The sequence below is a fragment of the Nomascus leucogenys genome, chromosome 15 (assembly GCF_006542625.1).
Source record: "Nomascus leucogenys isolate Asia chromosome 15, Asia_NLE_v1, whole genome shotgun sequence".
NCBI classification, from domain to species: domain Eukaryota; kingdom Metazoa; phylum Chordata; class Mammalia; order Primates; family Hylobatidae; genus Nomascus; species Nomascus leucogenys.
The window spans coordinates 67,753,774-67,766,476 of record NC_044395.1 but is presented as its reverse complement, the minus strand read 5'-3'; the positions used below and the strand labels follow the sequence as shown (position 1 = coordinate 67,766,476).

General features: G+C 36.5%; 1 protein-coding gene across 1 annotated transcript; it reads right to left on the bottom strand.

The window, feature by feature from the left end:
* Positions 1-10,016: 10,016 nt before the first annotated feature.
* LOC100587986 (olfactory receptor 10A4) lies at positions 10,017-12,446 on the bottom strand. Its single transcript, XM_030829662.1, has one exon. It carries the CDS (start codon positions 11,172-11,174, stop codon positions 10,200-10,202), a length of 975 nt encoding a protein of 324 aa, XP_030685522.1. The 5' UTR covers positions 11,175-12,446; the 3' UTR covers positions 10,017-10,199.
* Between the last annotated feature and the right edge of the window lie 257 nt (positions 12,447-12,703).

Sequence of the window (12,703 nt, the reverse complement as noted above, 5' to 3'; positions counted from 1 at the left end):
GGGGAAGGGTAGCATTAGGAGAAATACCTAATGTAGATGACTGGTTGATGGCCGCAGCAAACCACCATGGCACGTGTATACCCATGTAACAAACCTGAATGTTCTGTACATGTATCCCAGAACTTAATGTGTGTGTGTGTGTGTGTGTGTGTGTGTGTGTGTGTGTGTGTATAGATGTAGTGGGATATTGAAATCTCCTACTATTGTTGTGTTGTTTTCTATTTCTCTCTTATAATTGTCATATCTTCCTGGTAAATTGACTGTTTTATCAATAAATAATGTTGTTTCTGGTAAAAAAAAAATTTGGATACTAAGTAAATTTTTAAATATATTTACTTATATTACTACTATTTTTATGGTCTCCATTTCTTTAAATACCAGATTTTCCTATGGTGTCTTTTTTTTTTTTTTTTTTTTTTGAGAGAGAGAATCTCCCTCTGTTGCCCAGGCTGGAGTGCAATGGCACGATCTTGTCTCACTGCAACCTCCGCCTTCCAGGTTCAAGCAATTCTTCTGCCTCAGCCTCCGGAGTAGCTGGGATTACAAGTGTATGCCTCTATGCCCAGCTAATTTTTGTATTTTTAGTAGAGATGGGGTTTCGCCATGTTGGACAGGCTGGTCTTGAACTCCTGACCTCAAATGATCCACCCGCCTTAGCCTCCCAAAGTGCTGGGATTTACAGGCGTGAGCCACCGCACCTGGCCTGTGTATCATTTTTCTTTCTGCCAACAGGACATTCTTTAATATTTCTCATGGTGTGGGTTCTGCTGGTGATAAATCTTTGAGATCTTGTATGCCTGAAGACATCTTTATTTGCCTTTCTTTCTGAATGATATTTTTCCAAGTGTAGAATTTCAGGTTGAAAAATTGTTATTCTTTTGAATACCATAAAAGTCTTGCTTCATTTTCATTTACCTGTATTGTTTTTCATGAGAAATTTGATGTTATTCTTATCTTTATACCTCTATACATAGAATGCCTCGCCTCCCTCCCACTGGCCACTTTTGATGTTTTCTCTTTATCATTGGTTTTTGAGCAATTTGATAATTACGTGCCTTTAGTTATGTGTCTTCATTTTTTTGTGCTTAGCATTTACTGAGTTTCTTGATCTGTGGTTTATAGTTTTAATTAAGTTTGGAAAACTTTCGGCCATTATTTCTTCAATTTTTTTTTCTGTCCTCTCCTCTGCCTTGGTGATGACAACTACCTTCATGTCACACAGTGTGAAGCTGTCCCATAGCCCACTGATTTTCTTCTCATATTTTGTATTCATTTTTCTGTTTTATTTTGCATAATTTCTATGGCTATTCATCAAACTCACTAATCTTTCGTCTGTAATATTTAACCTGCTGTGAATCCCATTCAGCATATTTTTTACCTCAGATATTTTAGTTTTCATCTCTAGCAGTTTAATGTCTTTTATTTATAGCTTTCATGTCTCTACTTAACTTTTTAAACTTATGCAATAAGATTATAACTTTTAATATTTTTCTCTGTTAATTGTAACATTTGAGTCAGTTCTGGGTTGATTTATACTGATTTTTCTCCTCATTATATAAGTCGTTATTTCCTTGCCTCTTTACATAACTCATAATATTTTATTGAATGCCAGACTTGGTGAATTGTACTCTGGTGGATACTGGGTATTTTTTGTATTCCTATAAATCTTCTTGAGCTCTGTTTTAGAATTCAGTTAATTCACTTGGAGATAATTTTGTCCTTTTGTGTTTTGCTGTATGACTTGTTAGGTGAGTCTGAAGCAGTGCTCAGTATAGGGACAAGTATTCCCCATTACTGAAACTAGACCTTCCTGTATCCTCTACCCACTATTCCATGAATTACGAGTTTTTCCAGCCTGAATGTTGGGAACAGGAACTACTACGGACGCTATGTTCACGCCAAACACCTCTGATGCTTCCTTTGATTCTTTCTGATGGCTATTTCCCCAGCCTTGGACAGTTTCTTCAGATGTATATGCTTGACTCTGTCGAATAGGCAAAGTGGAACCCTTTTAGATCTTTGGGGTTCTCTTTCTCTGCAGATCTCTCTTCTCTGTTATACATTCATAAGGTTTACCTCATTTGTTTCCAGCCTCTCAGCAACTACTTTCCTTTGTTGCTTGATGCCTGTGTCTTGAAGCATCATTGTTTCATGTATTTTATGTGCTTCTTATTTTATTGTTTTAGGTGAGGGGTAAATCCAATTCCTGTTATCCAATTTTGGCTAAAAGTAGTAGTCCTTGAGAGTAGTTTTGAATGACAGTTTTGTTCAATACAAAAATTTATATAGCCAGTATTTTCTTTCAGCAGTTTAAAAGTATTATCCCTCTGTCTTCCGTCTTCCACTGATTTTGTGATTGCATAGATGCTTTTTACATATTCTCTGTATCTTTCTCAGCATTTTGATGTGATTACTTATTTGTTTGCTTTAGCTATCCGATTGGTGTTCACTGAGCTAGTATTTTTTTCAGATATTGCATCTCTTTTACTTTATTGTTTTCTCCCGGAAATCTGACTATCCATGATTTAGACCTTTTTGCTTAGTTGAACTTTTATGCTCATTTCTTTATTTTCCCTCCTTTTTGTTCTGTGCTTCTCTCTCCATACTTTCTACTGAACAAGACTACAGTTTATAAATTATCTTTTCTGCTTTGTGTGCTTTGCTATTGAGCCTACCTAGTGCATTTTCAGTTCAGTTTCTTTTTTAGTTTTGTGTCTATTTTTCTTTTTATGAATTGTAGTTATCTCATGAAAAAATCTTTCTCTTTTCTTAAAAGTATTAATAATAGTTATTTTGAACTTAGAACTCTAATATCTAAATCACCTCTAAATCTTGTATGAATAATGGCAATATATCTAAACATAGACAAATAAATTGTCCATAAAAGATTGGCAAACAAATGTCACAGATGTCACAAACATTTATAGATAAATTGCCCATTTTTTCTCTCGGTTTTCAGTCATTTTTGACCCTTTTTCATTAGCATGTTTTATAATTTTTTCATTAAACAGTCCCCTTGTAGAGGCTCTGGATGATTTTTTTCTTTCTAAGAGGATGCAGTTTTCTTTGGACAGGGTAAAAACATAAGCAGATCAATTCAGTCCTATTGATGGTTGGTTTTAGGCTTTTTTAGGCTTTTTCTATCTAGTTTTGCATTTGTTCCTAAATTATTACCTTTGTGGGATCTCAGCTGAAAGCAAAGAGTGATCTACCTCACAAGACTTAAACCCTACCTTCTATCTCCCAGTACCAATCAGTTAGTAAATGCTCAGCTCATATATTTTTTTTTTAGCCTTTCATATGCTGCTTTCTTTTGAGTTTCCTTGAGTCTTTTCTTGTGCATACACTGTTTAGGAGTGACAAACAACTTATAAGTATATTGCATGCAAATTTCTGGACTTGTTTATCTGTGGTACCCTCATCTTTGTGATTTGATTCTCAATGTTAATATGTTTGGCAACCCCGAATTCTGATTTCTACCCTCTTATTTCAGTGACTGCTACTTTATGCTAACACTCTCTTTTCCTCTGAGAGAACTGACAAACGCCCTTGGGGAAAACACTTGGGTGAATGTGGCACTTATCTTATTGTTCTTCCCTCCTCTTATCTCTTCTCTTCAAGTCCTGTATTTGCTGCTCTCCTGTATCTCTAAGCACTTGTTTTGTGTGTTTTGTCAATCTTTTATAGTTGTGTAGTTGTTTGGGGGAGAATTATTTAAATACAAGCTACTTCTTTGTGGCCAAAAGAGAAGTGCTGACATTAAGTGTATCTTTAAAGTTCTCCAGGTGATTCTGATCCACAGTTCAAAATCATTGTACTATATCAATGTAATTGAGAGGCCAGGGGATTTTAAGTGAGGCTGGAAAGGTGGATAGAGACTAGACTAGCACAAGTTGGGAATGTAGAATTAGTAAAGGTTTTGCATTTTACTTTAATAGTGATGGGAAGCTGCGAAAAGTTTTCAAGCAAGGGAATGACATAATCTTATTTACATATTGAAAAGACTACTCAGCATCCTCCATGGATAGTGGATTATAGGGAAGCAAGATAGAAATAGGAAGATATGTTAGGAAGTACTGCAGTAGTCAAGGTAAAGAACGATTGTGTCTTGGTCTAGGATAATAGCAGCATAGATCAAAGAAAATTGGATATAGCATATATTTTGGAAACCATTTGTCAGGTTTGCTGATAGGTTGAATATGAGGGATGAAAGGTAGTGAGTAAATAAGAATGGCTCTTAAGGTTTTGGCTTGAGTCACTGAATAAAGGGTGATAATATTTGCTGGTGAGTAGAAGAGGGGAATAAAAAAGCAAGTTTTATGGAAGTGTTTTGGATGAATTAAGTTTGAGCTGCCTACTTGACATAAATGCAGAGGGATGAAGAATACAATTGGATATTGGATTTGAGCTCAGTGGAGATATCACATTTGAAGATACAATTTTGGGGATCAGTACTCTATACATAGTATATAAAGGTATGAAACCAGATAAAATCTTTTAGATGATCTCTAACATGAGAATAATAATAACAATAGTTAATTTAAAGGGCTGTTTTAAAGATAAAAGTGGAATTTTATAAATGTAACTTATAAACTATAGAAATGTATATTTTTTGTTATATTTTCTAATCCAACCCTATTATGTAATTTACATAGAAATGATTAACTGCAGGCAGGGAGTAGATGGAAAAGTTATGTATTTTACACATTTTCTTGGATAATACAGACACCCTTCAGGTGGACAGATACAAAGTTTTTATCATTTTTAATTCCCACATTTAATCATAAATATAGAATTGTTTTAAATATTGGAAACCTAAAATATTGATAAGTCTACATTTCTCTGCAGGGATTATACATGGATATCTGTGAGGGATCCTGGATAGTTGAATGTTTGGACTTATTTAGCACTTCCAATTTATTTCATGGGAAATCAAATGTATATTAATTGCATTTTTCCCATGCTCAAGTCACTGTGCTAGGCCATGTAGGAGATATAAGTATGTTATAAACCCTGTCCTTACAAGAAAACAGTATAAACAAGGAGCAAAGAAGTAGGACAGAATAAAAATAGATCATAGGTTTGTGTGCATGTGTTTTCTCAGAGAAGAAAATACTGTCAGGTTGGAAGCAATTGAACCCATGCCATGAAAGAGGTAACATCTGAAATACATCTTGAAGGATGGTCAATTTATGAATATATCACAATATTTCGAATGAGCAGAATAGTAATAAAATTTTTAAATAGGCAATAAAAAGTTTTAGGAAGAAGTAAACTTAACTCTTGTTTGTAAACAGTATTTCTAAATTATGATCCAGAAAAAGAATCATACAGTCCTGGTAGAATTTATTGAAGATTATGTGTAACATAGTATTGTGGCAGAAAGTAACTGACAACATGCTGGTTAGGTGAGGACTTTTTATTGGACTTTCTGGTATGAAGGATGAGCTTCATCTGATTATCAGATTTCTGATTTTGCTGACTAGGTAATGCTAGTGACAGTCTTTGAAATAGGAATTCAGTTCAAGAAGCAGGATTTGATAAAGAAAATGAGTTTAGTTTTTGACATGAGTTAAAAGATACCTTTGAAGTGCCTTTTGGAAATCAATGTGGATATGTCTTATGGACACTTGCAAATATCTGACTCTCAAGCTTAGAGTGATGAGGTTTCTCTCTCTCTTTCTCTCTCTCCCTCTCTCACCTTGTTCATGTATGTATGGTATGGGTATATGACCTTGTACAAACTCATCAAATTGTATACATTAAATATATGCAATTTCCATATATAACTTATACTTCAATATAGCTATTTTTTAAAAAAGCAACAGAGTGAAAAAAAGCACCAAGATTATTATTGGAACTTTGGGGAACATAGTGTTTCTAATGGTTAAGTGTTTGTGAGAAAACTCCTTGAAGATTAAGAACGAGTGTTCAGAGATGCAGAAAGAAAACCAGAACAGAGTGGTATTTGGGAAATAAAAGGCGTAGAAATTTTCAAAAGAAATACATGAGCAATGTAAGAGTTGTAATAGAGTAGCAAAATTAAGATTAAACACTGGACATGTTAATATAGAGGCCATTAATGATTTTGAAAGATATATTGCAATGAAGTGATAGGGGAAGAAACTAGATTTCAGTGAATAAATAGTAAATTTAATGAAAATCAAATAGAAATTATAAACTTTTTTTCCCCAAGAAGTTGTCTGATGCTAATGGGTATGGGCTTTCTTTTAGGGGTGATAAAATTGTTGTAAACTTAGATCGTGGTGATTGTTGCACAACATTGTGAATATGCTAAAAAAATTGAATTATAAACTTTAAATGGGTGAGTTTTATAATATGTAAGTTATTTCAATAAAGATGGTACAAAAGTAGTCCAAGAGTAAATGAGAAAGATAAGAGAAACGTGATCAAGATTGTAATTCATTTTTGTTTTAAGGATCAGGGCATGTTTACAGCTTGAGACAAAACAGGGGAAGAGATTGAAGTTACAGGTGAAACAGATGAGATACGACAGGAAGCATGGTTCATGGACAAGAGGCTATGCAATCAAGTATTTTTCAGATTAAGAGAAATAGGCATAGATGTGGGCATAGATGGAAACATTTTTAGATGTAAGGGCATAAGTAAAAGTCATTTAAATCTGATCACCCCAATTTTCTTGATGAAGTAGAAGTTGTTTTCTTGAATAAAAGAAGGAAGAGTGGTACAGGGAAAAGTAACAAAAACTTGGATATCAGCTGAGAAGAATAAAGTATGACCAACTGCATTAGTGTTATATTGCTGCTGTAACAAATTACCACAAACCTAGTAGCTTAAAACAACATAGATTTGGTATCTGAGAATTCTAGAGTTCAAAAGACCAAAATCAGTTTCACCGCACTAAAATTAAGGTGTCAGCTAGATCTACATTATTTTCTGAAGGCTCTACGGGAAAATTTTGTCCCCTTGACTTTTTCAGCTTCCACAGGCTGCCTACATTCCTGGATCATGGCCCTGTCTTCTAATTTCAAAATCAGTAGCGTATCACCTTCTGTCTTCTCTAACCTCTGCCCATACTTACATCTTTCTGTCCCTCCTTCTGATCGTCTTGCCTCCCTCTTAGAAGGATCCTTGTGATTAGATTGAGTCCATCCAGATAGCACAAGATAATCTCCCTATATGAGAATCCTTAAGTCAATCACATCTGCAGCCCTTTTACCATGGAAGGTACCACCTTCACAGGTTCCAGGGACTAGAATATAGATATCTTCGGGGGAGGCCACTATTTACCTTACCCACCAAGGTCAAGAAAAAGGAATGTGAACAAGTGATTAAAGTTTGACTGAAATTGGAGACTACCAATATTTAATGGTGTCAATCTGTTTAATTGTGTGATTGCCATCATGCAAATAGAACCCCATGATCTGCCTTTTCTTATGAAAATTCTTATGGTCATTTTACAGAATGAGCTATCTTTCTGAAGCCCTTGTGTCACGAGAGCTGAAGGACACTTTGTGCAGGAAAGGAAACTGCTCCTGGTACTTCTATGGCACACAGAGATAGGGTTGTTTATAGAGTTGGCGAGGCGGACATGCCTGTGTAGTAAAATAATTTTGCCCTATAATTATCAATGAATTGCCAGGAGTATGTTTACACACAGTTGTGTTGCCCATACACAATGCTGCTGTTTGCTGAGTCCAGAGTTGGACTGTGTTCACTAGATAAAATCATGAAGAGAGGCTACTATGTAGTTGAAAGATACACAAGCTTGAAAAAGACAATTGATTCCATCCAATCACAATAAGATTACAGAAAAAAATCTCGTAAGCAAAGAATCTTTGGGTTCTTTATAGCAGTTCCCCATAATTTCTGCACTTATACTTGACTGAGAGTTCTTTATACCTTTGCTATCAAGCAGTTCTCATACACCAGGTGAATAATGTCAGATTTAGACAGTTGTCATTGTGGAGTAGCCTTTCTCCAGATAAGGCACAGACTGACTGATAGCAGAGACAGAACTCTTCAGTTGCTAGTCCTCTGAAAATGTATACTTTATAAACCACTGGAGGATTGAAGTATCTTTTTGTTATCTGTTTTATCACTAGAATGTAAATTCTATGGGGTAAGAAATTTATCTTGTTTTATTCACCAAGGTGTCTTCAGGGCCCTAAACAGAGTCTGAAACATGCTGAGTGCTGAATAAAAATTTGTTAAAATTTTGAGTTCAAACTCAAATTTGTTGAAAAACATGAGTAAAAGAATAAAACAAAACTCTACAATGTATTAGCATTATTATTGTTATTTTAATTACTTTGTAAACAAAGACAGCCTAGAAATATGCAGGTAGGTTTTGGACAAATAGAAGAAAGTAAAGCAGAAAATTATAAAATTAAATGGATGTGGGAGTTCAAGAAAGATTAAAACAAATTTTAAAACATGGTGGATTGTAATTATCGATCTTCTGAGGATCCTAATTTATATAAACTAGCAGCATCTCCAGAGACACTGATACCACCATCCCATAGATACTATGGGATACTATAATGCTTTCTTTCATTACTCATGTTCTTTCTTTTATATATATATAATATATATATATTATATATATATATTATATATATATTTTATTATACTTCAGGTTCTAGGGTACATGTGCACAACGTGCAGGTTTGTTACGTATGTATACATGTGCTATGTTGGTATGCTGTACCCATTAACTCATCATTTACATTAGGTATATCTCCTAATGCTATCCCTCTCCCCTCCCCGCAACCCACAACAGGCCCCAGTGTGTGATGTTCCCCTTCCTGTGTCCAAGTGTTCTCATTGCTCAATTCCCACCTATGAGTGAGAACATGCGGTGTTTGGTTTTTTGTCCTTGTGATAGTTTGCTGAGAATGATGGTTTCCAGCTTCATCCATGTCCCTACAAAGGACATGAACTCATCGTTTTTTATGGCCGCATAGTATTCCGTGGTGTATATGTGCCACATTTTCTTAATCCAGTCTATCATTGTTGGACATTTGGGTTGGTTCCAAGTCTTTGCTATTGTGAATAGTGCCACAATAAACATACATGTGCATGTGTCTTTATAGCAGCATGATTTATAATCCTTTGGGTATATACCCAGTAATGGGATGGCTGGGTCAAATGGTATTTCTAGTTCTAGATCCCTGAGGAATCGCCACACTGACTTCCACAATGGTTGAACTAGTTTACAGTCCCACCAGTGGTGTAAAAGTGTTCTGTTTCTCCACATCCTCCCCAGCACCTGTTTCCTGACTTTTTAATGATTGCCATTCTAACTGGTGTGAGATGGTATCTCACTGTGGTTTTGATTTGCATTTCTCTGATGGCCAGTGATGATGAGCATTTTTTCATGTGTCTGTTGGCTGCATAAATGTCTTCTTTGAGAAGTGTCTGTTCATATCCTTCTCCCACTTGTTGATGGGGTTGTTTGTTTTTTTCTTGTAAATTTGTTTGAGTTCTTTGTAGATTCTGGATATTAGCCCTTTGTCAGATGAGTAGGTTGCAAAAATTTTCTCCCATTCTGTAGGTTGCCTGTTCACTCTGATAGTAGTTTCTTTAGCTGTGCAGAAGCTCTTTAGTTTAATTAGATCCCATTTGTCAATTTTGGCTTTTGTTGCCATTGCTTTTGGTGTTTTAGACATGAAGTTCTTGCCCATGCCTATGTCCTGAATGGTATTGCCTAGATTTTCTTCTAGGGTTTTTATGGTTTTAGGTCTAATATTTAAGTCTTTAATCCATCTTGAATTAATTTTTGTATAAGGTGTAAGGAAGGGATCCAGTTTCAGCTTTCTACATATGGCTAGCCAGATTTCCCAGCACCATTTATTAAATAGGGAATCCTTTTCCCATTTCTTGTTTTTGTCAGGTTTGTGAAAGATCAGATGGTTGTAGATGTGTGGTATTATTTCTGAGGGCTCTGTTCTGTGCCATTGGTCTATATCTCTGTTTTTGTACCATTATACCATGCTGTTTTGGTTACTGTAGCCTTGTAGTATAGTTTGAAGTCAGGTAGCACATTACTCATGTTCTTTCTTTCAGAAATAGGTCTTAGTAGAAAGTAAAAAATTTCAGTAGGCATACTGTATCACTTGGAAAGAGTAGAAACACAAAACCCACTTGACGAATTCATTTTTCTATTTTTTGTGTGTGTACTTACATTTTACCCCTTCAGTTTCCATCTAAGCCAGTCATAGTTTCTGAGAGCCCAGGGTCCTGTGGATAACCCGCTTCAGTGCAGCCTTCACTTCATTATTCCTTAAGCTGTAGATGATGGGGTTCAACATGGGAGTCACCACTGTGTAAGAGAGTGACAGCAGCTTCTTGGTCTCAGGAGAGGCACTAGATCGGGGTCGGAAATACGTGAGGATGGCAGTGCTATAGAAGAGAGAGACAACCAAGAGGTGGGAGGAACAGGTGGAGAAGGCCTTATGTTTCCCCTCAGCTGATGGCATCCTGAAGGTAGTGGAGAGGATGTGGACATAGGATCCCAGGATCAGCAAGAAAGGAAAGAGAATGAATAGGACAGTGGCTGTCAGAGCCTCCAGTTCAAACAGAGAGGTGTCAGCACAGACCAGTGCAATAACAGGAGGGCTGTCACAGAAGAAGTGGTTCACCCTGTTGGGGCCACAAAAAGGGAAACTGAAAATCCATGTGGTTTGCACAGTGGCCACTGGAAACCCTGAGAACCAAGAGGCAGCTGCCAACTGGGCACAGGAACTGTGGCCCATGATGACTGGGTAGTGCAAGGGGTCACAGATGGCCACGTAGCGGTCATATGCCATGGTGGCCAGGAGGCAGCACTCAGCAGCCCCAAAAAAGAAGAAGAAATACATCTGAGTGGCACATCCAAGGAAGGAGATGGTTGTGTCTTGAATGATCAGGGTCCCCAGCATCTTGGGCATAATGACCAAGTTGAAACCTATCTCCAGGAAGGACAAGTTTCTGAGGAAGAAATACATAGGACTTTGTAGTGCAGAGTCAGCTATAGTGACCAGGATGATGAGGACATTGCCCATTAAAGTAACCAGGTAAATGTTCACGAAAAGGAGAAACAGTAGAGCCTGAAGCTCAGTGGACAGGGCTGAGAAGCTCACAAGAACAAATTCACTGACAATTGTCCAGTTTTCACACATCATTCTTCTGCCCAGGACTTCACTGGGCATTCAAAATCTAGGAAGGTGGAAGAAATCTCATATGTTATTTATACCTTTATTATATTCTTATAAAGGGGACCTCCTGTGGCCTCATTATTTACTTTCCTCGTTAGAGTTGTTGAGGATCAAACATCTACACTCTCCAAAATATAATAAAAACAAATTTGACCATTAGATTCACAATTTTGGGGGAAAGAATTCTACTTTTCCAGACTGAATTAACATACCATATATATCCATACATGTCATGATTTTTCTGTTCTCTGTAGAGAATGGCCAAAATCACAGCTTTACGTTCATGCTCCTACCTTATCTCTCTTCAATAATGGTGCTAAGAAAGGCAGGCCAAGCATTTATGAAGAGAGAGGTCTTGATACATAATGAAAAGTGATGAGGTCAGGCAGGTATATTTTTTGCAAAACGAAAATGTAGGAAGGAGAAAATCAAAGAAGTTGATTCAGCAATTACTAAATGATTCCTGAGGAGGTGATCCGAATGTGTCCCAATCTCAAGAAGCCCATACGCAGGAAGGTTTCACTATATTGTAAGAATCTCAATTTCTACACTCTGAAAATTGCAGTGTAAACAAGCAGACACACAACATAGTCAGTGTGGCTTATCTTGATCCCAGGGATAAGTATTTTCCAAGTAGTTGTATGTGTCAAGATAGCATCAGAACCATGGACAGAATCTAAATGGGTTAAGCATGAACTTTTTCATCAGCTCTCTTGGTTGACTTGTGTCTTGACTCTCAAGAAACGTGAGGCTCACATTTTACGTGTTAATAAAATACAACTTAAATATGCAAGTGTGACTAATAATATGAAATCCCATGAAAATGAAACAAAAGATTTCATCATTGCATTAATAACGAAGCTTCAAAATTTGTACCCTGAAATTCTTTGTGATGACTATAAACATGCAGGAATAAAATCTGAAGCACTTAGCATGTTGTCTGCTATACTGTACATGTTCCATGAATGTTAACCATTATAATTATTGATATAATGCTAGATCTATCTTCTAAATCTTCTTATCCAGCTCATTGCCAAAACTCACTATAGCCCCTACTATTCAATCTCTAAAATAAAATAATTAATTCAGTAAATATTGATTATCAGAAGATAATTCTGTACGCTATGCTCTGTTTTAGATACTGAAGATAATACATTAGTAAATAAAACAAGCAAAAATCTCTGCCCTCATAAAACTCATCATAGGGAAGACAGGTTATAAACAAATTCTGTTAGGCTGGGCACGGAGGCTCACGCCTGTAATCGCAGCACTTTGGGAGGTGGAGGCTAGCTATTCACCTGAGGTCGGGAGTTCAAGACCAGCCTGACCAACATAGAAAAACCCTGTCTCTACTAAAAATACAAAATTAGCTCGGTGTGGTGGTGCATGCCTGTAATCCCAGCTACTCAGGAGGCTGAGGCAGGAGAATCGCTGGAACACGGGAAGTGGAAGTTGCAGTGAGCCGAGATCACGCCATTGTACTCCAGCATGGGCAACAAGAGCAAAATTCCACCTCAAAAATA

Excerpts from the sequence above, each read along its gene's own strand:
- LOC100587986 (XM_030829662.1), bottom strand. The coding sequence starts at position 11,174 with ATGCCCAGTGAAGTCCTGGGCAGAAGAATGATGTGTGAAAACTGGACA.